The 25555-nt window shown below is 43.7% G+C and overlaps 1 protein-coding gene and 1 pseudogene across 6 annotated transcripts; both read left to right on the top strand.

The window, feature by feature from the left end:
• The first annotated feature begins 2468 nt into the window (after window positions 1–2468).
• On the top strand, window positions 2469–17174 carry Gm38418 (predicted gene, 38418). Of its 6 annotated transcripts, XR_874209.2 has the most exons (5): window positions 2896–4369; window positions 6481–6484; window positions 7564–7714; window positions 11299–11463; window positions 17135–17169. XR_874209.2 is itself a non-coding variant. In XM_011244842.3 (3 exons), exons 1-3 carry the CDS (start codon window positions 2632–2634, stop codon window positions 11261–11263), a joined length of 477 nt encoding a protein of 158 aa, XP_011243144.1. In that variant the 5' UTR covers window positions 2469–2631; the 3' UTR covers window positions 11264–11292. The 6 variants fall into 6 exon arrangements, 5 of the variants coding, with proteins under 5 accessions (XP_011243144.1, XP_011243147.1, XP_011243145.1 ...); XM_011244842.3 differs by lacking the exons at window positions 2896–4369; window positions 6481–6484; window positions 11299–11463; window positions 17135–17169 and adding exons at window positions 2469–2884; window positions 11191–11292; XM_011244845.3 differs by lacking the exons at window positions 2896–4369; window positions 6481–6484; window positions 11299–11463 and adding an exon at window positions 2617–2884 and having other exon boundaries at window positions 17135–17174.
• Window positions 17426–25040, top strand: Gm10128 (predicted gene 10128; annotated as a pseudogene).

Here is a 25555-nt window from a genome sequence, read left to right as displayed (position 1 = left end):
AGAGCCAGGAAGATGGAAGATGTCAGTTATAATATTTGCTACCAGGAAGACGATATGTGAAAGCTGACTTCAAAAAAGTCTTCTCAGGCATCATGACAGGATGGTGTGTAGCCATTTAGTGTAGAGAGGGCAGACAGGTTTTTGTTTTTCTTTTCTTTCTTTTCTTTTCTTTTCTTTTCTTTTCTTTTCTTTTCTTTTCTTTTCTTTTCTTTTCTTTTCTTTTCTTTTCTTTTCTTTTCTTTTCTTTTCTTTTCTTTCCTTCCTTCCTTCCTTCCTTCCTTCCTTTCTTTCTTTCTTTCTTTCTTTCTTTCTTTCTTTCTTTCTTTCTTTCTTTCTTTCTTTCTTTCTTTACCATGCAGCAAAGTCGGGAATACTTTTATGAGAAAGGTAGCCCTTAGGGTGAATTGTGAAAGATGAACAGGTGCTGTACAAGGCTGAGTAAGCGGAAGACCATTCCAGAACAGGATGCAGCATAAAGACAAGTGATCTTAGGATAACCACCTACATGGAACTCCTTGTTCCAAGGGACTCCTAGTGAGGATACTAGGACTTCAACTTGTGACTTGGGTCATGGCAAGAGGGATGACATATAAGCAGCTTAGAGAGGACACAACCAATGAGGGGAGCCGGGGGTGGGGTGGGGCTTGGTTGTTCAGGCACCTGAGGCCAAGCCTGACCATCTGAGTTCAATACCCAGCTCTCATATGGCAGAAGTTGGGAAACAATTCCTGCAAGCTGTCTTCTGACCTCTGCACACTTGCACATGGGGCCCACACACAAATAAGTAAAATAGAGTAAAAACTTCAAAATTAGTAAGGAACATAATGCAGGCCAGAGAGGTGGGGGAGAGAAAGTGACAGGAAGGGGAAGCAAGGAGAGAAGGGGGGAACCCAGGCTTTTTTTTTTTTTTTTCTTTTCCTTTGCAGGACTAAGTGAATTGTGGTGACATTTACATAAGACTAGAGAGAAAAGTCAGCTGTCAGGAAAGCACATCATTTTACACAGGCTGAAAATAAGGCCAGGGGATAAAGGCAGACATTCCTGGTTAGGAAGTTGGCAGGCTTCTGGGCTGGAGAGATGGCTCAGTGATTAAGAGCACACACTGTCCTCTCTGAGGGCAGGGAGTTTGATTTGGAGCACCCACACTGGGTGCCTCCTAACTCCAGCTCTAGGGGTACTGGATGCTTCTGGCCTCCATGAGAATTCACACTGCTGTGCACAAACCCACACACAGACACAGACACCCAAGTGAAAAAGAAAAGTCAAAAAGTGTAACAACATGCTTGAAAAACAGCAGTTCGCTTCTGGTCTGGGATAGCTCAGTTGGCCTAGAGGAATGAAGGGCTGGGTTTGAGTGAGCCCCAGTGTTCATCTGTGATCCCAGTGCTGAGGTAAAGGCAGCATGGTCAGAATGATGGAGATCTGTGAGTTATCATCTGGCTGCTAACTAAAAGCAAGGGAGGAACTTGTAGACTGCTCACTCACCCCACTTAACCCTCATTCAAAGTAAATGAAGGACAGGCTACTTAGGCAGCAGGTAAGAGGCCACTGAACAAAGTATAGCCACAAAGAGGACCCAACATTCCAAGGCCCCTTTAAAGGAGAGATTCAGGAATGCAAATCTAGTCAGTCAAGTCACAGAAAGTGAGGGTTGGAAACCATCCAGTGGCTTAGCTCTCTCCACAATCCTTAGTGACCTTTATAGGTGTAGCTCCAGTGGAATATTAGCCTTGGAAGTTAGTATGAGGTGGGAGCATGCTGGATCAAGTACGTGTTTTGAATTTTCGGTTTCAAAACGTGTGAATGCATCTGTCTACCAGACTAAGGGCCAGGAGATGCAGGAGTCTGAAGTCCATGAGAGAGGAAATGACCCATGCAAATGCAGTCACTCCTCTGTTTGCAACTAGATGGAAACTGTCTCCACTGCCAGTAAAGATGATTTCAGGAAAGATGATTGAAAAACTTGCTAGTTGCAATTTTCATTTTCTTTTTCCCAGAGAGCAGCAGGAGAGACAGTTGACATTTGAGCTGTCTCTGAACTGCCCCTGTCCCTAATTTGAGTTGAGAGCTCACAGGGAACCACAGACCTGCTCCTTAGCTGGTTTTCTTTTCACAAAATCTTTCAGCCATAGAAAATGAATAAAAGCAGGGCTCCCCAGCCAGCCCAGCCAGACATCCCAGCTGCCAGAATAGGTGCTTGGGAGCTGCTCAGGGGTGCAAAGCACAGCCTTGCTCTGTTGAAGCCAGGTACTGTCCTGGGCAATTGGCTCCAGGCTCAGCTCAGGAGGCGACAGCCTGGAGCTACAGGCACCCGAGGCAAGGAATGCCTGAAGGAAAGGGGCCAGGTCCTGCTCACCCCTCCTGAGCTACTTGCCCCTGACATCCCCGATGCTCCTGTTGAGCCTGGGTCCTCGGCGAAGCTTCCTCTTTTAGCTGCACCACCGCCAGGTGCCTGTGACCGCCCGGTGGCTGCTTTCCTTTCCGCGCCATATATGGCCTGGCAGGGGGGGTCACATGCATCCCGGGCCGCCGGCCGGGAGGGGTCGCTGAGGAAGGGGCAGACGGCGGGAGAAAAGGGGAGGGGGTCGGAGGCAGAGACAGGAGAGGGGTGGGGTGGCGGATTCTGGGGCCATGGGAGGTAGCAAAGGCTCGAGGAGCCAAGCGCTTGCCACCGCGCCATGGAGCTGCACTCATGCGGCTGCGGAGGTGGTGGTGGAGGAAGGGACCGGCGCGGGGGGCGGGGGGGGGGGGGTGGCGAAGGCGTCGGAAGCCAGAGAGCGCCGTGTCCCTGCGCTCCGTCGGTCAGCGGGCGCGGGCCGGCAGGATGGAGCCGCAGCACGTGCGCCCCGTGCTTGGATCCCAGAGCCCAGCCTGGGAGGAAATGGTGGGTACCGCGCCCGTGCCCGCGCCCACCCCTCCCGCTTGTCCTTGCTCCCCGCCTCCCCCTCCCGGCCAGGTTCCGTTCCGGAAGCGGTCCGGGATGAGGTCCCCAGCTGCTTCACAGCCGGGACAGCGCTTCCTCCAGCGCCCTGGCTCCTCCTTGCTCGCTGCCCTAAGCGCCTTTGTCTGGTCGGCCTCTGGATCCGGAGAGGACCATTTCCGCGTTTCATTCTTTTCTCAGCTTTGCACTTTATTTCCTAGAGTGGCATGGAGGCCAGGGAAGTGGAGGGGGCTGGATTGCGCGGTCAGCGGGTGCGGCCAGGAGGAGACGGGGGCTCACCTCTTGACCACGCGCTGACAGTCACCTGGGCATGCAGGTTCCCGAGGACCGCCGCCTGGGAAGGCCCGCGGCTGCCAGAAGCCCAGAGCCACGCCTCCGACTCGGGTGGCCTAGGCTGCCCTGAACTGTTCCGAGGGTCAAGGACCTGGCCAGGGATCCAGCCCCAGATAACTTCGCTTTCGCCTGGACCTCACAGCACACGCCACGCGCAGATTGAGTCACTTTTGGGGCTCAGTGTTGCGTGTGAGAAGATGCGAGTCGGGGTCTTTGGATTTATTCCCTGAAATCCATTAACTTATTTCTTGCACCTCAAACTGAACCTTCTGTTATCCATCCATCCATTCAGGGATTCCTCGCAGGAATCCCCGCCCTGCGTAGACCCTTGTAATCTTGAGTGGGCAATGAATTTTGGCCCTGCATACCCTATCTATGTATTTCTTACTCGTTTTTGATTGACGTTGTGAACCGTCTCAAAAGCCTGGTCCAAAATTTCTGGCTTCATCCCTGCTGAGATGCTGTTCCAGTGAAGTTTTCCCAGGGACTTCCTGAGTCTGCTCAGGTGCGCCCTCTGCCTGTTGAGAGCTTGTAGGTCAGGGGCCAGGCTTGCTTCTTTTCTTACCCTTAGACTTCCAGCCCTTTTGCCAGGGTACAATTTACTGCCTCCTGCTTCCTGACCTTTCACGAGTGTCCTTCGACTTTGATCTATCTGCCACTGCGTTTGTTTTTGTGAGTTTGCACGTTAGGTAGCCCATCTGCTCGTGTTCTATTGCGATCATTATTAGGGAGTAAGGTGTTCTTGGTTAAACATACAATTCAGTCTTGACATTTTAGATCATTGGGAATGAAATCCAGCGACCTATTTTGAACTTTACTATATAAAATCTTATCAGCTTCCACCACGTACAGTGGGAAGCTCCAAGTTATGTGTAGTGCTTTTTGGGTGCTGAATGCTAGGACTTCACCGCAGTTAGAAAATTAGAGAACCTCAGGCTTTCTTCTCCAAAGTGCTAAGAAACAGAGTGCTTTCTTATTCTCCTAGAAAATCTTCAGTACTCGTCTCGCAACATGAACGTTTAAAGCTAAAACCTTCACAGAGAAGCGACATGGAGCAGGAGCAGTGGCTAATTGCTGAACTCTTCAAAACTTGGCGTATATAAGTGGCTAAGGCATTTTATTAGTTCAGCACATATTCTTATCCAACACCTGTCGTGTTCTGAGATTGTTGGGCAAGCTGTTAACTCTCAGACAAGCGTTGTCCCCAAGAACCTTACTTTATAGCTGAAGGTTGACATCTATCCAAGTATGTGTCATAAAAAGTTCTCACGAGGGATTTTATTCAGAACTTTGTGTAATGACTACAATATTTAAGGATTTTTCAAATGCTTTATATAACTACATAAGAAAGTTGTGTTACCTGAATGACTAAAAGAGGAGTGTATTCAAGAGAAAGCAAGAATGTAGTAGAGGAAACAGCTTTAAATGTTAAATTTTCTGGCATGGGGTGCAATGGGGTTGACAATTTAATCTAAATATGTTTTGAAGGAACACTGGGTCCATCCGAATCTGTGTTGTTTATGTTTGGGACAGAGCATCACACTGTAGGACAGGCTGCTGTGGGATTTACCCGGTAGGCCAGGCAGGCCTGAAACTGCATGCCCTGCTCTTGCTTCAGCAGAGTACAAGGCATCATCAAATTCCCCAAAATCAGAGTCTTTAACTTTGATTCAGGGATCTCAAGAATCTGAATGAAGTGAGTTCTGGTTTCCTTCAGAATGAATCGATGACCGTCATGCGGCATGCTATACTTAGAACATTAATTGCTAGTCTATATATAATTTTAAGAAGCCACACTGTCTGTCTGTCTGTCTAACACACACACACACAGACACACACAGACACACCGACACACAGAGAGAGAGGGGGGAGCGAGAGCGAGAGAGTAAGAGAGAGAGACAGAGAGAGAGAGAGAGATATCAGATCTAAGCAGTAGAATCACAGCTTTTTGAAGCCCAACTCTGTGTGCTCAGAGACTCTCATTTTCAAGCTTTGTGTGTGTCCCCTCCCCCCATTGCTTCCTAGTAGGTGGCACAGAACAAGCAGCTGGTACATGCTCTGGCAACCACAACTAGAGACCCAGCTCCATGCCTTTCCCACCAAGATATATTTATCCTCTGAGCCAAAATGAATCCATACTCTCTTAAAACAAAATGAAAGAACAACAAAGAAAGCAAACCTGTTTTCACTGGGATTCCAGTTCTGAGTTGGTTTTTCAAAAAACTTTCTTAAAATTTAAATATAGGGAATTTAATATTTTACCATACAAACTTGACTAAATGGGATTACTGTGTTATCATGGCATGTGGCAACATGTATGCAAGAATTTGCTCTCTCTCTCTCTCTCTCTCTCTCTCTCTCTCTCTTCCCCTCTCTCCCATCTATGATGTATTTTTCAGTGAACACAGTTTGAGTTTCAAGAAGATTGGATCTTGTAACAAAGGGTATATTTTAATGTTTGAAGCTATATGTGATCATATTGACTAACAGCACACATGTGGTCCAGGCTTCATAAGAGAATGACAGTAAAAGAGCCATTAGCTAGAATCCAAGTACCTTCTGCCCTGCTTTCTATTAGAGGTAGGGACCAAAGAAAATGTTGGGACACAAGTTGAAGTAGGGGAGAGAAAGGAGGTGATGGGAATGCCTGGCCTGGTTCTGCCTGCCTTTAATTTCAGCACTTGGGAGTACTCAGAGACAAGTAGATATCTGTGAGTTCAAGGCCCTGCAGGCTCTTCCTGGGTGTGCTTCCAAGCATCAGTACTTGAGGCAGGTGTTCCTTCTGCATCCATATTCATCCTAATCTGAATTTTCAGGAGTATTTTATTTCACATTTAGATGAATAGGGGAATTTTGAGAAAGAAATGAAACATTCCTGGGGAAATTTTTGAAAATAAACAATCAGTTCCCCATGGGGGAATTAGTAATGAGTTTCCAACCAATCTAATGGAGGTCTTTGGAAGGAGGAGGTACTGAAAGGATTCCCTTCAGTGTTAGGAGTGGCTCCTGGAAAGTGCAGCATGAATTGTGAGGAGAGCTAGTTAGCATGGTTGCAGTGTCAGCTCCCCATGACATCAGCAGTTCCTTCCCTAGACATTCTTTTGTATCCTGGAGAGGCCTGGCATGGTTTGAGATGTCACCTGTGTTGTGGCAACACCAACTGCACTTGGACCACTTTATGCACTGCCTTTCCTAATCATCCATAGATATGTTGGCTAGAGGAAGGATGCTATTTAGGAGAAAGAATGGACACAAGTGAGAGGAAGAAAGATGACCCTTGACCCTCAGACCAAAGCATCAAGAAATAAATGGTCCTTGAAAATGCGCCACCATAAGTATTGGTTAGAAGATGGGAAAATTCCTGAAGGAGACCACAGTCTGTTTCTGGGTCTTCAGGAATTGGGACTCAGTAGTTAGTCTCTCTGGGAAGCTTCTGGCCTTCCCTGCTTGTCATGGATCCTGAATTTGTCAATGATTACAGGACATTGGTTTGTCCCAGATCAATGAAGTTTTAAGGCCAAAGCTGTTGTCCTGGGAGTTTCAGGCTTCTGCTCTTACAGAGGAAATGGGTTTGAACGGGACAAAAGTGAAAGCAGCAGCAGGCAGAGGACTGTGAGTGAGATGTCAGCACCTCAGGGCTGGGCATCACTGTCCTTTACCCCAGGGACTCCATTAGGTGAACTGTCTGTCCAGCTCTCCTAAGAAGGAAAGAAATTGGCTTCCCAGGGAAGACCTTTCATTTCTCAGATGTCACAGAAGAACGTCTCTGAACAGTGTTCCCTAAAAGTTGCCCACATAGGTAGCAGGTGTGGGTATCAGTTTGTTCTCTAGTCTAGCCACTGGACTGTCAAAATAGTGAGCCAGAGTAGAGACTGGTGCTTTCTTGCCAACTCTGGGCACACTGGGCTCTCACGCAGCTGACTTGGTGAGTCTGGGAACTCGTTGTGCTCTTGCACTGTTTTTCCATCCATAGTCTTGTTTCTAGAGTGACCTGACAGGAGATATGGGCATCTCCACACCATCTTGGTGCTTGTGGGCTATGATAATTTTCTGATGGTTTCTATACCACAAGCTTATGGACAGTACTGCCTAATTAAATCATACGCAGCTATGAATAAGCCTGAGGATCCTGTCCTTGGTCACATGATGCATGTGCAAAGTGAAGCGAAAGAGGAATGACTGGGTCACATGGATTCCTGTTTTGTAAGATGTCTGTATAGGACTCAGTGTTCTGTCAATGCTCTGTTCCTTGACAGTATGCATATTCACTTGTGTTCATCTACCCATAGGGGCTGCTGGTGTACCACCATCATCCCCAACACTCCTGTTCAGAAGATGGGTGAGGAAAGTGGAAAGTCTAATCAGTCAGCCGATGACCAGTGGGAAAAATGAGCTACAAGATCACCTGATCTTCATCAGTGAGAAAGCTTTGCACAAGAGGTATTTTTCATTCTGTCAAACATCATGGTCAATTTCTTGGGTCTATGGTATGGCCTACAATTTATTCTTATTAAATTTTATGGTACTGGGAGACTGTAACTCCAGGGTGTCACTGTGCCCAACCTTTTCTCGCTAAACATTCTCACAGGCTGAACTTGAAGTCAGAGCAGGAGTGAGCTGCGGACATAGGGTATTCTATTTTTTTTATATGAAAATGAAAGCCTACAACTGAGGGATTGAAGAGGATGTGATGTCTCAGCATGTATTGATAGAGGCACTGACATGTGACCGTTTGAGTGAGATATTAGTTGCTGTGAGGTTTTGATTGATTGTTTGCTTGCTTGAGTTCGTTGTTTGTTTGTTTGCAAAGCTTTGTAATTGTCTGGCAGGTGTTGCTTGCTGAAGCTTGCTATATCACCAGGAAAGCTTGGTCCCATTTGGTCCATCCTGATACATGATGGAAGGTCTTGGGCTCATTAATACTCTTCTCAGATTTTGGGCCTTATAAACAGAATGTCCTCTGCATTTCCTCTGGATTCTATTTCAATTGTACTTTCTCATTCTCCCTGCAAATACACCCTGATTCTGTGTGCATGCATGTGTGTGTGTGTGTGTGACTCTCTCTATATTCTGGTCATAAGGGTATGTGCTAGGACCTGAGGAATTGCCTGCCTTACAGTCTGCTGACAATGCCAATGCTTAGGACTGGAAACCATACTTCAAGCAACAATGCACTTGCATTATGTGTTCAACTTGATGAAATATTTGAGTTCTGTGGTGAATTCACCATGACCTCCTCATTCTGGGTAATTCTCCCTGAAATGTGGATTATATAGTTTGGCCAAATTCATAGGACTAGGCCAAAGATCAAGAGTCCTTGTTCTGAAAGAAAAAAAAAAGGAGAAATGTCCTCATAGTTTCTGTATACCCACACCTGTGCCATAAACTACTGAGAGTTTAGAGACCTCGTCTGTCCCTCCAGGCCTATGCGGGAGCTCAAACAACCAGAACTCTAACCACCTGGACACCCAGCCTCTGGAGACCTTTGGACAAGATAGCAAGATTAATAAGCTTAGATGATCCTAGTACATAGGAGGTAGAAGGTAACATACTGTGAGCTTGGATAGTTCAGAATCCATCCTGGATTCAGGTGACACTTGAAGCCTGTGTTCTTGGGACTCTTTGCTCTTGGGGCCAGGCCCAACCACAGATCAAATCCTTACTATGAAAAATTGAAAGTGGAGACTAAGCAGGTAATGTTGGACCTGCAGAGCTTACAGAATGTGTACACTGAGGCCTCAGAGACATTTCAATTCCTGGCAAAGAGAAAGGCTGCTATAGGTAACTGTCTGTCTTGCTTGGGAGCACATGAGCTGTAGAATTGCCATCTCTGCTTTTGATCCTGCACACAGGAGCCTTTAGATCTTTCTGTTGTAAACCTGTGGGTTGAAACACTTTTTGGGGTAAAAAAAAAGGTCAAAGGACCCTTTCACAGAGGTTGTGTATCAGACAATCCTTTATCTCAGACACTTCTATTATGGCTTATAACAGTACAAAAATTATAGTACCCAAGTAGCAATGAAAATAATCTTAAGTTTGGGAGGTCACTGCATTAAAGCATCCACAGCATTTGGTAAATTGAGAAACCCTGGTCTTGACAGAAGAACTATTTGTATCATGTGAGGTCTTCTTGACACCCGGGGCTGAGTCAGGATCTGTAGAGAGCTAGTTACCAGCAGACCCATATATAGCAAGTATTCCCCTTGTTTCTTCTTTCCAGTTCATAGTGCCTTTGCCCATTCCTTCGTGATGTTTCTCCATTAGGCTGGACAGATAGGGACAACTGTAGTCCACTTCTTCTTTTTAGGAAACATGGATCCCTCTTAGTGTTGGGACTTTTGGAAGTAGCATGAGTGTTTCTGGAATTTGCTGTTCTCTAGTTTTTGCTTTCTGAGTGCAGCTCACCTAGATGTCCTGAGTTCTTATCTAGGTCTTCCTGAGAACCAGGGTCTGATGGGGTTGATGGTGTTTCTTATAAGTTAATAGGAAAAGGATAGCAGGGGCTTTGTATGCATTGGGTGTTTGCAGAAACCTGCAGAGCCACCTTCTGATGGAACTGAATCAGCTGAAGAAGAAGGTAGACATGCTGAGGAGGCACAGGAATAAGAAAGTGCTGGAAGATGAGGCACTGGTGCTGCAGTACTTGTGGGACTTAAAGGGGCTCCATAAGGACCAATAGGAAGAGGCCAGTGACTTCCAGAGTCAGGAACAACAGGTAGAGACAGGCAGCTTTGTCAGGCTAATGGTTAGCTCCATCTGCCCTTGTAACTTCTAGACGAGCTCATCCACCTACCTGTGCTTTCATCCATCATCTTACTCATCCACACAGCAATCTAAGTACATACCTCATGACAGCCAATTGTTCAGGTCTATGTCCAAGCACAAATATTTCTGGGGAATGAGCTTCTTGTGAGAAAGTGGATTATCAGCAAGCAAATCCTCCTCTGCTTAATACTTCAGCCCAAAGATGAGTACAGTTCAATAATACACCACACGCCTACAGGGTTCAGTGCACAGAGCTTTAAGTGAGTGAAGTCAGGGCTTGTGGCTTATTTGCTTGGCATCAGTCATATAATTCACATGTGAGAAGCAGCTTGCAAGGGTGGGGGGAATCCCTTTGCAAATGCCAAATGAGCAGTTCTTGATGTCATCTTTTTTGGGGTGACATGTGGCATTTCTCATCTTTGCTGTCTACATTTCAAGACAATCTTTTTAATCTGCCCAGGACAGACTCACACTGACTGAACTCTGACTAGCAGAGTGTTAGCCATGTGTTTTGTCAATGAGGCTGGAGTATTCTCCTTTTCTGTAGATTGCATTCTCCTGTTGACTGGATGACTATGGATGTGGGTAGGGATTCTGACAAGCTAGGGACATGGTGTCAGAGATTTAAGATTGCAAGAGGAAATTTTATGCAACCACTTCAGCATAGTCTGGCCAAGCAAAGCATGCTCACCATAGCAATTGTATCTTCCACCTTTTGTTTAGCATAGTGTAAGATACCGCTCAAATTGCTGGTATGCTATAACTAAACGAATGTGTTCTTGCAGCACGAGGTGCTTTTTTTTGGTATTTTGCTCTCATTTACATCCTCTGTGTGTGGTGGATAGGCTGCGGATATGTGTGTTTTTGTGTGTGTGTATATTTTCTTTTTTGTATAGTATAGGCATGTGGTATTTTTTTTCATGCACTTTTTCATGCATTTTCTTCATTTTCTAGAAGATCTCATTGGGTTTCATTTTCAGCCTCTGTCTTGAAATACTGTTTGCTCTTTCGCCCAGAAGCTGGCTGCTTTGCTTGCCTGGCTGATCATCAACCACTGGTATCCTTTGTAAACACTTGCATTTTTATTCCAGTGTGTGCATGCTTTTTGATACCCCTCCACTAAGAACACATACTCTAATTATCAGGAACAGGATAGTCTGGAGCAAAGGCTATAGTACTGCTGAGCAGAAGGACCTGGTCATGCAGAAGAAGAACAAGCAATAAAAAAAAAAATCTGGTCTTGCTTGGTTGTCTCTCAGATGAAGTAGGAACAAAGCCTGGGAGGATCCTGTGGAGTGACTTTTGTGGGCTTCTTTCTGCTCATGGACAACCTGATGGTCACAGCCAGAAAGAGAACACATCAGAGTTTACATGGATCTAGTCTTCAGGACCTTCTGTCCAGGAAACAATATGTTTGATACTCAGTGAGTGTCTTCCTCCATTCCAAACTCTCTGATATGTTATGAGCTTGCTGTTTTTGAACACACAGAGATGCTCCTGTTTATAACTTTTAAGTGATGGGATTTAAAGGAGTGCATAACCATGGTTGGAAGAAACTACACTTTTATTGAGAAATACTGCCTGTAGACCTGAGATTGCCACCCTTGAACCCGGGTCTCTGCAGTTTCTGCCTATTTCTAGTGAATAGTGTTCTCTGGATAGAGAAGATTTAGGAGGTAGCTGGATGAACCCAGGCAGAGCCTCTGCTGCAGGGATGCCTAGAGCACTTCAGAGGAGTGTTCTGTAACAGAGTCCCATAAGAGCCAGCATACAGCATCCAGAGCTAGTCCTAAGTCTAACACATCATAATGAAAGTCATTTTTAAACAAACAGGATCACTTTCCCTCCCAGGTCCTTCCCTCCCTCCCTAACATGGTAGGGGGCAGTTGGTGTGGGGAGAGGGAAACCTGATCTGGTATTGGTAGAGGGAAAATGACTGAAGTCCTGATGTCTGGCAGAAAGAATGTAAACAGGCAGCCTCAGGAAACTGGACCCCCAGAATGCACCAGAGGCAGTGTCTTTTGCTTTGCAATTTTGTGAGGTCCCATTTGTCGATTCTCGATCTTACAGCACAAGCCATTGCTGTTCTATTCAGGAACTTTTTCCTTGTGCCCATATCTTTGAGGCTTTTCCCCACTTTCTCCTCTATAAGTTTCAGTGTCTCTGGTTTTATGTGGAGTACTTTGATCCACTTAGACTTGAGTCTTGTTTAAGGAGATAAGAATGGATCAATTTGCATTCTTCTACATAACTGCCAGTTGTGGCAGCACCATTTGGTGAAAATGCTGTCTTTTTCCCACTGGATGGTTTTAGCTCCCTTGTCAAAGATCAAGTGACCATAGGTGTATGGATTCATTTCTGGGTCTTCAATTCTTTTCCATTGATCTACCTGTCTGTCGCTGTACTAGTACCATGCAGTTTTTAGCACAAGTGCTCTGTACTACAGCTTGAGTTCAGGCATGGTGATTCCCCCAGAGGTTCTTTTATTGTTGGGAATAGTTTTTGCTATCTTAGGTTTTTTTTTATTATTCCAGATGAATTTGCAAATTGCATTTTCTAACTCAGTGAAGAATTGAGTTGGAAGTTTGAATCTGTAGATTGCTTTCATCAGGATAGCCATTTTGACTATATCAATCCTGCCAACCCACGAGCATGGGGGATCTTTCCATCTTCTGTGTTCTTCAATTTCTTTCTTCACAGACTTGAAGTTCTTATCATACAGATCTTTCACTTCCTTAGTTAGAGTCACGCCAAGGTATTTTATATTGTTTGTGACTCTTGTGAATGGTGTTGTTTCCCTAATTTCTTTCTCAGCCCGTTTATCCTGTGTGTAGAGAAAGGGCATTCATTTGTTTGAGTTAATTTTATATCCAGCTACTGCACTGAAGCTGTTTATCAGGATTAGGAGTTCTCTGGTGGAATTATTAGGGTCACTTATACATACTATCATATCATCTGCAAATAGTGATAGTTTGACTTCTTCCTTTCCAATTTGTATCCCCTCGATCTTCCTTTGTTGTCGAATTGCTCTGTCTAGGACTTCAAGTACTATATTGAATAGGTAGGGAGAAAGTGGGCATCCTTGTCTAGTTCCTGATTTTAGTGAGATTGCTTCCAGCTTCTCTCCATTTAGTTTGATGGTGGTTTTCTGTAGATTGCTTTTGTCATGTTTAGGTATGGGCCTTGAATTCCTGATCTTTCCAAGACATTTATCATGAATGGGTATTGGATTTTGTCAAATGCTTTCTCAGCATCTAATGAGATAATCATGCGTTTTTTTTCTTTGATTTGGTTTATATTGTGAATTACGCTGATGGATTTGCGTATATTAAACCATCCCTGCATCCCTGGGATCCAGCCTACTTGGTCATGATGGATGATTGTCTTGATGTGTTCTTGGATTCGGTTTGTGAGGATTTTATTAAGTATTTTTGCATCCATGGTCATAAGAGAAATTGGTCTGAAGTTCTCTTTCTTTCTTGGATCTTTGTGTGGTTTAGGTATCAGAGTAATTGTGGCTTCATAGAAAGAATTGGGTAGAGTGCCTTCTGTTTCTATTTTGTGGAATAGTTTGAGGAGAGTTGGAATCAGGTCTTCTTCGAAGGTCTGCTAGAACTTTGCACTAAACCCGTCAGGTCCTGGACTTTTTGGGGCTGGGAGACTATTGATGACTGCTTCTATTTCTTTAGGGAAATGAGAGTGTTTACATCGTTAATCTGATTCTGATTTAACTTTGGTATCTGGTATCTGTCTAGGAAGTTGTTTATTTCATACAGGTTTTCAGTTTTCCTGAGTATAGCCTTTTGTAGTAGGATCTGATGATGTTTTGGATTTCCTCAGGTTCTGTTGTTATGTTATAAAGAACTCAAGTAGATAACCTTCATAAGAGCTAAGAACACAATCTAAAAATGAGGTAGAGAACTAAACACAACATTCACAACAACTCATCTTGAATGGCTGAGAAGCACTGAAGAAGTGTGCAACGTCCTTTTTTTTTCAGGTAAATGAATATCAAAATGACCCTGAGGTGGTGTCCAGCGTTATACTTTCCAGTGAAGAATGCTAAGATCAAAAAAACTCATGTGAAAGCATATGTTGGTGAGAATTTGAAGAAAGAGGAACATTCTTCCATTTCTGGTGGGACTGCAAAGTGCTATGGCAACTCTGGAAATCAAAATGGAGTTCCTCAGAAATTTTCAGATAGATCTACCTGAGAGCTAAGGACCAACCTTACTGGTGCATGGCCTGCTACTTTCAGTTTTCACTTGATGGCTTGTTACTCAGATTTTCTTATTGGGCTATGACTTTGCTCTTGTCTTTCTGATTCTCAAGCAGTTCTCTGTTCTTACACATTGTTTTGAGGTACCTCTAGCCACTGGGACTTATTTATACCTTCAAATCCCTCTAAATTGGGGGACTTCTAATACTTGGAGAAGCTGAGTGACAAAAGCAAAGTATGTTGAGCCCTTTGGTGTCTAGTGCACAGGAATCTATGGGAGTTTAGATATAATAATCCTCTAGAACATTCTTTAGGAAAGCAGCAGTATGCTCTCAGGTCCCTGTGTGACCTCAGTTACCTTTGCCAGCTTTGTGGGCTTCTCTACTGCTGGTCTGAGAACAATTGGAAACTCCTGGAATAGATGTCTCATATCTCATTTCCTTTGTCTTTGTTAGTATGCTGATGGGATTCGGTTTGATGGAAATATAATCTCAAGAATAATTAATAAAACCAGTGCTTCTTACGGACCATCAGGATGAAGTACCAAGTTCAAGGACAGTTCTGCAAGAACTGCTCAAAGACAGCCAAGTGGAACAAGAAGAAAGCCAAGCAGAAGTCATTCATTCCCAGCACCCTCAGCACCTTTCTCCAGGACAGGGTCACTCAGCTTTGGTAGAAGAAGGGATGACCTGAGATAGCTGCCACATATTCCCTCAGAAAAGAAGCAGCCAGCAATATTGGGGAAAGAATATAGGTGTCAGGGGGCAGAAAGCAGAGTGTAAAGTGAATAAATAAAAAGATATCAATAAAAAATATTTAATTATTTAAAAAAATTGGACAGAATGTATTGTTCTAGTAACTCTAGTGTGTATACACAGGCAATAACTTTAACACCCAGAGAGAATAGATGTTGTAAAGTAGGGTGCCTTTGGTATTGACATAAACTAGGAACATAGCAAAGATAAATAAAAAAGAAAGATGTTTGTCCCATAGATCCATTATTCTCCTCAAGTCGAAGTGTTTGTGCTCACTTTTACCAGAACTCTGGAAACCTCTGTTAATCCAGGTCTCAGGGCTCATCCAAAGTACAGTCCTGAACTGGCTGTGGCCAAGGGTTCCTGTGTTGTTGGCTGACCTCTGCCTCAGGCTTCAGAGGCACTGGAGGGGCAGTTTTGGCCTTCAGGTGGCAGCCATTCCAGGTCCCCTACCATACCAGATAGCGAGTCTTCCACAGATGCCTGACATCTCAAAAATAGAAGCTTGGGTATTTCAAAGATTGGAATGGCACTCTACAGTCATGATGAGTTGATTACGTGAGACCATACAAGTTAACTAATGTCTGTATGACTGTTTTCTTTATTTGAAAGTGAGTAATGAGATCATCTCAGGAGTGGTTGCTAAGAAAAAAATCACTGATTAACATAAATGATAGGACTGTACAGAGCATGGGCTTAATATTCTGGGTCCAGTGCAAATAGCTGGGAGAGTTCAAAACAAAACCAATAAAAGCAACAGGAATACAAACAACAACAATTGTTTAAAACCCTTTTGAGTGCTGAGATTACTGGCATGTACCAACTGTGGCTAACTTTTTTTGTTTTTATAATTAACAACCAAACATACAAACAAACAAACATCCCTATTCCAATTCCAGCAGTTTGCATCAGAGAGAGCTGTGTGACACTGCATGCTGCTTCCTTTCCTCAGATAGCTCAGGTCGTCAGTCCTATACCAGGTCAGCTGGACCTAAGACAGTGTAGTTGAACTACTTGCTGTCACGACATGATTCTACAACAATCCTTTTCTTGGTAAAATTGAGCCTCTATAGAGTAAGCCCCATGTTGTTGGAACCAGGACCCTTTAGGCCAGCAAACACACAAGCCACCCTTAGTGAAAGAGAAAAGGAAAAATCACATTGGAAAAAAATATGCGCCCTAATTGTAAGAAAAAGCCCTCATCTTTGAAGCCATCACCTATCTCCCCCTGATTTTTGAGCTCTGCATATTGATATTGTGTGGCTCAAGAAGGTAGTGAAATTCAGATGTTTTCTGAAAGAAGATATACATGATTTTTCACTCTTAAATCTGTGAGGTTAGGGGGCACAGGTTCAGCAAAGCCAGCATAAGAACACAAAAGCCAGAGATGATAATGCCAAAGGGACAGCATCCTGACCTTATAGACACATTAAAATTGAGGTTTCATCTCAATTCAGGTCATTGCACTCCCAGCCCTACCTTCTGAGTATTATATTTGCTGTGAGTACAGTATGACGTTACAACCTGCAACACCCTCATTTCTCAACTTAGCAATTCTGGAAGACAGATATTGGAGAAGTAATTGCTATGAGGCTACAATGCAGTAATGTACAGTCCAGGATGACCACTACTCTCTGTTGCCCACTTAAATTGTCTGGTTGTATTTGAGAATGGGAGCATGTGCAGGATAATGTTTTGAAGAAGGGACAGCAAGTTAACCATTTATATTTGCCCTGTAGATGATTCCATATGTTCAAAAGAGTAGGGAGTTTTCTTTGTAAAAGATAGGGTTGTAAACCAGAGATTTTGTGAAACTCATGTATATATATATATATATATATATATATATATATATATATATATGAAAAAATGCCCTCTGTCAAGGAATACACCGTTAGAAAATATTGTCCATGTTTTGTACAATTAAACCTATAGGAGAAAGATATTTGCCTCTGTGAGACAGGAAAACCCTGGGAAATTGGAGTGTATGTCACATGAATTGACACAGCTGGTATATTTGCTGTTGTGAAACATCTACTACATCCACAGTCCCTAGAGTTTTGGGTGCCAACAAAATCTCTTAAGCATGTCAGAGTCCTAACCAACGTTCCCCCTCAAAAGCACATGACATCTAATGAAGCAGTAGAATTCTCCAGCTTTGGAAGGAGAGGTTGCCAAAGGGGATCCCACGGGTCCATGAGAGGCTCCAGGAGAGGCACCCCAGAAAAGGACCAAGCTGGGCAGAACTAGTTAACAGGTAGGTCATGGCAGTTGCTAGTGACATCATCAGTAATGCCTTCCTTGGAGAATCTCTTGTATCTAGGATAGAACTAGAATCTTCTGTGTTGTCACCTGTGTTGTGGTGACAGCAACTGCCTGTGGTTCATCCCTTCTGTTTGCTCTGGGTTCACCAGCAGGAATGTTTTCCTGGCTGCTCAGGCTATTTCAGAAAGAGAATGGCGATGAAGGAGAGACCAGACCAACAGAGAAGGAAGAGGGAATCCTTTCTCATGAAAAAGGAAGAAGGAAATGGTTATGGAGAAGGCACAGTGAGTCCTGGGCAGAGTTGGGGAACTTCCTGGTAGAGGTAGGCTTGAGCTGGGCCTTCCAGGAGTAGGTCTTACAAGATGAAGCCTTGGACTTTGTCAATGTCAGACAAAGAGTCAAGAATTTCTGATGATGAGTTTGACAGAGCCAGGAATTGACAAACCTGCAGCTACTTTTCTGGGATCTATTTAATTTCATTTTGAGTAGCAAAAAATGTCAGGAGTGGGCACTATGAGAATAACAGTGTGTCCTTTCATGGAAGGGAGTTGAAGCACTTCATCTTCCAGATTACTGTAGGTAACTTGAGTCTCTGATGAAAAGAACAGAGAAGGATGCTCCCCTGGTCATGTCATGTGGTGAGGACTCAGACACTTTGGATTTGAAGACACATGATTAATTAGTGCTTGATAGTGCTAAGCACTATGAACTTCAGGATTTCCCTGCGTCCCATCTGATATGACCTGACAATGTTCCCCATATCTTTATGTCTGAGGCAGCTTATACATTTCAAGGCAACCGGGCCTGTAACAGGGAGTGTGGCATATGTCTGACAATGGTGGTTAGGAAGAGGAACATAGCTTAGCAAACCAGCTGGAAGATAGCTTTTCTGCTCTTTTAGGAATTCACTGTCTTTATCTTTTCTCTCCCTCCATCTTCTTCTTGGGACTCAGAATGGTCTCCCCTGCCCCTGGGCCATCAAGTATGCAAATTCTTTTGTGTTTACCTATCTGCAGGGTCTGCTAGAAATACTTCAACCCAAAATTCCAAAATGACTAAGAAGAGATCCAAAAGAAATGAACTAGAAGAACTGAAATTGGATATGAGGAAGATCAGCAATGACATGGAGGAAATGTGTGGAATCCTGAACCTTTACATGTATGAGGATTTGAACTACAGGTAGGAATTATGCCCAGTACCCTGTTGACTGTATTGTGCCATCTGTTAACCCAATTTCCTTCCATGAATGGAGTGCATCATCTCCCATCATTCAATTAAGTAGCCCTGACAGGTGTTTAATTGTTGGATAAACAAGGTGCTGTGTGTTTATTATCATCTTCTTTTGTACTTGACCTTGGGGTTTTTGCATTCTGATTGTTGCTGTGAACAGCTAGAATGTCCTGCTCACACTTACTGTCTCTCAGTGTGTGAATGCAATGCCTGCAGGCTTCAAGGCTTTACTCTGATATTGTTCATTATATTCTGAGAGATGGCACCTGTCTGGATTTATTTGGCATTCTAATTGTGTTTGTGTGTGTGAACATAGTTGCGTGTGTTTTGTTCAGGACTGGGGCTCTGGGACCTTTGATGGGGTCTGAGGATTTGTGTGATGCACAGTTTGCAGGTCCTGTTAGTGTTGAGTCCATAGAGGTCCAAAGTGATCACCAGGGAAGTTTGCTCCTGGTGTTTCCTTGTTGTCACACAGGAATCTCCTGGAGGAGATGTGATAAAGCCTTTCTCCTGTAAATACTAGTTGTGTCCTCTGGGAATTCACATAACAACAGGAACCAAGGAATGAGAATACCTGCCTTAAAAATAAGAGGAAAGTCATTACAGATATCTACTGGACCCTTGCCTGTGGCACAGTGTAGTGTAAAATTGTCATAGAAGTACTCTATTCCTACATGCTTGCCTGGGAAGCCCTTGAAGGTCAGCTAGCTCCATTTGGTCTCCTGGCTCTGCTGTCCTCTGCCCAGGATAGTAAGTTTAATTAGCACCTAGGGGACCCAGTTTGAATGAGCCAGGATGTGGCATGCAGTTGGCTTGGGTAGTACATGATATAGCCTGTTTGCACATGATTATTGATTCCTTAATTCAGCATATTATTTGCTTCTTGGGCCATGCCACAGGATGAACACTGAATTCAACATCATTAAATCACAACATGAGAAGACAATGTTGGATATGAATAAAATGATCCAGTCCATAATTGGTTCCATGCAGTACTCCAAGGAACTGATAGAAGATAACTATTCCTACAGGTGAGTCAGTGACACAAATGAGACCCCCAGAACTAGGCAGGGAATGCTTCTGTCCTTTTAGGACTTTGAACAAAAGCAAGGGTTCTGGTTCTATGCTATCTGTTTTTTATTTAGGAACCCTGCCCTGAGGCAAGGGTCTTGGATTTGTACCTCTTGGACACAGGTGTCCTAAGTGTGAAGAGTGTCCAAGACCCTCCAATCTTTATTCTTCCAAATTCAAGATCCTCTACATAGAAAACTTTTCCACCACGCTGGGAATATCCAGGAACCTCTGGGTTTCTGACCACAGATTAAAAGATCTAGGATTCCCAACAAAAATGTAAAGATTGCACACCTGTTTGGTCGTCTCACCTCTCTCAGAGGGGCTAAGCCCTCTCCCTGCTGAAGGTTTTATGGTACCACAGACCTATAATCAACCATGAGGAACATTTCCTCTTCTGTCATGTATATGGTGTACTCTTGGTGTCAGGGTTTTTAGAAGTTTGTTGAGTCCTGTGGAATATGGCTGGTATCTTGATATGACCTGCCTCTGTTTGGTGCTCCTATGTAACTGTGGACTCTTCTGGGGGCTGTCTGGGAATCAGGGCCCTTGCAGGGATCATAGGACTTGTAGGAGTGGCAAGCCAATGGAATCTGGCTGGGAATCACCAATTTTTCTTTGTGGATCAGCATTAAGGAGGACCACCTCCTCCGTGAGTGCACTCAACTCCACGAAAACGTAAGGATATTACTGAATGAGAACAGAAGGCTGCTGGTGGAGCAGGCTGGCCACAAGTGTCCTGTGGGGAAGAAAAGAGGTTCTCTGAGGAGGCCAGCAAGAACATCTGTGTCCCAAGTGCCAAGGAACACCAGGTAGGATGATGTGTATCAGAGGCAGATTGCCCTCATGTCTAAACATAAACATAGACAATCAAATGTAATAGTCCACCAACTTCTCCAGGCACTCACCTATGTTTCCTCCAAGTGTTTGTTTATGTGATCATCTACAGGGCTCTCTGTGGAGGTAGCCTGGTTCAAGAAACTGCATATTTGGCATGCAAATGTTCCTGCTCTGCTATAATCACTAAGGGAGATAGGTTGATTAGACATCACAACACTATATGCCTTAAGTTTGAAGGGTGCTGTGTTGGAGCCCTTCTTGAGAATAGCAAGAGCTTTGAGGGAAGAAGTAAAGGCCTGTAGCTCATTTGCTTTACAGGGAACTTGTGAGATTCTAGGTAGGAAATAGTTTGCAGGGATGACAGCATAGTTTAATTGACAAATAAGTGGATTTCATTACTGTCTTTTGGCGGCTTTTCTATTCCCCCCTTTTCTGCTCTATCTCAAAATGGTCTCTTCAGGCTTCATATATCTTGGTTCACACTGAGAGAGCCTGAGTAGCAGCTTGTCAGTTCAATTTTCTTTGAGTGCTGTTGGAGTGGTCATTCCTGGGCCTTAGAGTCTGGAGTTGGCTGGATGACCAGAGATGATAGAAAGGCTTCACACAGGCTCAGGTTTGGTGTGTGATTTCTGAGGCTTCATGAAAAAATTTCTTAATATATGCCCCCAAATTGGACCATTGTTAGATGTTTCTCTCCCCCCCTCCCCCCAGACAGGGATTCTCTGTGCAGCACTGGCTGTCCTGGAACTCACTCTGTATACCCGGCTGGCCTCAAACTCAGAAATCTGCCTGCCTCTGCCTCCCAAGTGCTGGGATTAAAGGAGTGTGCCACTATGACCCTGCTTCTCTCGTGCTTTTTCTTCCTCTAAAATAATCGCAGAGTCCTTGGGTCTCCCTTGAAACATTACCTCTGCATAGTCTGAATTATCTTGGTCCTGAACCATAACAGATACCTCATTGTTTTCTGCTCAGTTATGATTTTATGTGAATAAGTCTGCGTGTGCTTGTGTGTGTGTCTGTGACTGTGTGTCTGTGTGTTTCTTTTTGTGTATGCATGGTTTTTCCGACCTGTGTCTCAATCAGCCTCAGTGGGGGCTGAGAGAAATGAGGACCTTCAGACAGTTCTGGTAGTATAAAACTGGTTATGTCTGTTAGAGGCCATGTTCAGAAAGTGGAAAAGAAGTCCACTTTGACCCAGTGCTTCCAGAACAAGGAGGAGTTATCCACAGAGTCTAGGGTGCTCAGGGTTATAGTGGTCCTCAGAGCATCACTGAAGGAGAAGCTATCCTGATGTCCATCTGCTGAAGGATGAAAAGGCCCTGTGTGGTGCAGCCCTTCCATGAACTCAGTGTGAGATAATCCATGCAAGCTTTTGTCCTTCAACTAGTCAGCCTTATCCTACTCAAAATAGCCCTGACACAGTCACATTCTGGGGAGAAAACGTTTCTTTTGGATCCTGGTTGTAGACAGTTCCTATTACTTTGGGCTCATGCCTTTGGACACCAAGTCAGTTAGGTGATGGAAAAGGGAGATCCTATTGGAAGAAATTGTTTACTTTAGGACAAGTCTGAAACAGGGAACAAGAACAAGAGCCTGGTCCACCACCAACATGTGAGCCTAGGCTGGGAAACAAACCTATTCTACACAGCCTTGGGAACTTGCTGAGCCAGATTGGATAATAGGACAAGAACCCTGATTCCCAGACCGTTTTATGAGTGGAAAGCATATCACTGATTGCGCTGCCTATATGCTATGCCCACTAAGTACCTTTCCCATTCAAGATTTGTTTTTTTTATTCCTGCAAAGTATCCTGGGAGATTTTTATATTTGTATTAACCACGAAACTAAAAAGGTCACTGCAAAACAATATGCTTGTATTGCATAAACACAAATATTATGTGTGTTTGAGAGTGTGCCCTGCAATAGTCATAGATGTACAGGGGTGTTGTTCTGTTTCTTCATGACCATCACTTTTAAGGTTCATTGCCCAGCCTTGGGAATATTTTTATTTAGCACACTCTTGCAGATTCTAGGAACCATGAATTACCCATGGGTATTGTGTTGTATGGTGTCTCTGGTTATTTGCAGATAGAAGATTGACAAGAGGAACCCTGTGAGGTTCCTGACTGGAGAAATAATCATAGCCTTCACTTCAGTTCAGGGCATGCTCCCACCCCATAAGGAATCCACATGGTTTCTAGGTAGCACACATCTCTCTTGAACTCACATTCAAACATTGCTACAATGTTATTACTCAATATAATGTACCCGCACAACTGGGGAAATGTGGTGTTTTTTAGAACTCCAGTATAATGTGTAGTTGACAGTTCAGTTTCTAGCAGTTTTTTTTTCCATTTTTTATTAGGTATTTAGCTCATTTACATTTCCAATGCTATACCAAAAGTCCCCCATATCCACCCACCCCCACTCCCCTGCCCACCTACTCCCCCTTTTTGGCCCTGGTGTTCCCCTGTACTGGGGTATATAAAGTTTGCAAGTCCAATGGGCCTCTCTTTCCAGTGATGGCCAACTAGGCCATCTTTTGATATATATGCAGCTAGAGTCAAGAGCTCCGGGGTACTGGTTAGTTCATAATGTTGTTCCACCTATAGGGCTGCAGATCCCTTTAGCTCCTTGGCTACTTTCTCTAGCTCCTCCATTGGGAGCCCTATGATCCATCCATTAGCTGACTGTGAGCATCCACTTCTGTGTTTGCTAGGCCCCGGCATAGTCTCACAAGAGACAGCTACATCTGGGTCCTTTCAATAAAATCTTGCTAGTGTATGCAATGGTGTCAGCGTTTGGATGCTGATTATGGGGTGGATCCCTGGATATGGCAGTCTCTACATGGTCCATCCTTTCATCTCAGCTCCAAACTTTGTCTCTGTAACTCCTTCCATGGGTGTTTTGTTCCCAAATCTAAGGAGGGGCATAGTGTTCACACTTCAGTCTTCATTCTTCTTCAGTTTCATGTGTTTAGGACACATGCTCCACTATGTTCATAGCAGCCTTATTTATAATAGCCAGAAGCTGGAAAGAACCTAGATGCCCCTCAACAGAGGAATGGATACAGAAAATGTGGTACATCTACACAATGGAGTACTACTCAGCTATTAAAATGAATAAATTTATGAAATTCCTAGCCAAATGGATGGACCTGGAGGGCATCATCCTGAGTGAGGTAACACACTCACAAAGAAACTCACACAATATGTACTCAGTGATAAGTGGATATTAGCCCCAAACCTAGGATATCCAAGATATAAAATATAATTTGCTAAACACATGAAATTCTAGCAGTTTTTAATAGGTGAGAAAGAATTCCAAGCTCAGGTGCTCTATGGCACTTGGGATGCACGTTATGATCTTAGCTGATAGGACATGTTGGTTTGTCCAGCTGAATAGAGCTGTTCTGGGAGGGACAGCTCAATTTACAAATGCTTAACTGGCCTTTGTTTCTTTCTTCCCTAAGTGTGATATAGTCCAGCAGAAAGCAGAACATGGCACAGACCACGACATGATCTCCCTCAAAGAGAAGTGCTGGAGGAAGAGCACTGAATGTGCACAGGAAATACACCACTGTTGCCTCTCATCCCTAATAACCATGGCTGTAATGGGCTGTATGCTCCTCTTTTATTTTGTTTCTTTGGTATGAACAGGCCTTAATTTCATCTAGCCTCTGGCCCAGGAAGAGTTTAAAGGGACATTTAAAGGGACTCAGAGAAATGCTGAGACACATCAAGAGCTGCTGGGCATCCAGGAAGAATCTGAGTGCAAATTTATCTTTTCCTGATGGGTCATCATCAATAATTACATGGAGATCAGTCAACAAAATTGTAAAACCTTGGATCGAAGTCTACAACATGTGTTCTGCTTTGACTTGGGAGGCCATATCCTTCAGACCCACACTCCAAAAGGAGAATGTTGCTTAAATTTCTCCTGCAAAGTTTGTTACCTCCAGGAACTACTTTTCTACTAAGTTGCCAAGGACACCCACAGGCTGTAAGCCTGTGCTACAAAATGAGCAGACTAAGAATTTTGCTTTGCACAATTTTTGTGGTTTGATTTTGGTTTGAGTTTTGATTAGTTTAGTTATTTGTTTTTTCTTGTTTTCATTCAAAGTTTTGTTATTTATTGGTTATTTATTGTTCTTTTAATTAATTTGATATTTTGATAAGGTTATACACAGTACATATTGACTGTCAGCTTTCAGTTACAATTGAGTACATTGCATTTATTCTTATGACTAACACAGTGATCTCCAACTCTTCACTCTAAGAGCCTTGTTATTTCAGGTGTGATCATGAAAGCCCACAGATATCAGACCCAGATGGATCTCTGCACTCTTCATGGGACTTGGGCTCCATAGTTTCTTCTGAGCCGGACTTAACTACAAAGTCCTTCATACATTCAGTATGGAGAGTTTGTCCAACTGTCTGGATAGGAACTTAATGATGGAAAACTTACCCATGCTGCATCGTTGCTGTCAAATATTTAGCTACTGTGAAAATCCTGTGGATGATGGTGTTGAACGCATTAATGGCAAATACATCAGTATTTCTGTAATAGCTCTCATTAAATCAAAGCATAGTCTAAGGGAATAAAAAGCTGTCAGAAAACACAGCAGTGTATGCTTCTGCGTTCCTTCAAATATACAATCACTGGTAATTGCAAGTGGTTTCTGTGGGGGTCCTTCAATGTTCATTTTATTACTTTATGATTCACCTGTGTCTGCCAAAAAACATCATTCAAAAACAATGAAGATTGTAATTAGGTATCATCCTATAAAATCCTAACAAATGTCTTTTTTATTTGATATTTTCTTTACTTACATTTCAAATGCTAAACCCTTTCCTAGTTTCCCCTCTGAAGATCCCCTGTTTACTACACCAACCCCTGCTCCCCAACCCACCCACTCCCTTCATCCTGGCCTTGGCATGCTCCTCTACTGGGGCATAGAACATTCATAGGACCAAGGACTCTCCTCCCAGTGATGACCAACCAGGCCATCCTCCTCTACACATTTACCTAGAGCAATGAGTTCCATCATGTGTTTTCTTTGTTTGGTGGTTTAGTCCAAGTGATCTCTGGAGGTACTGGTTAGTTCATATTGTTGTTCCTCTTATGGGGCTCTAA

Source organism: Mus musculus, chromosome 14, assembly GCF_000001635.26.
Source record: "Mus musculus strain C57BL/6J chromosome 14, GRCm38.p6 C57BL/6J".
NCBI lineage: Eukaryota > Metazoa > Chordata > Mammalia > Rodentia > Muridae > Mus > Mus musculus.
This window is presented reverse-complemented; position numbering and strand designations above follow the sequence as displayed.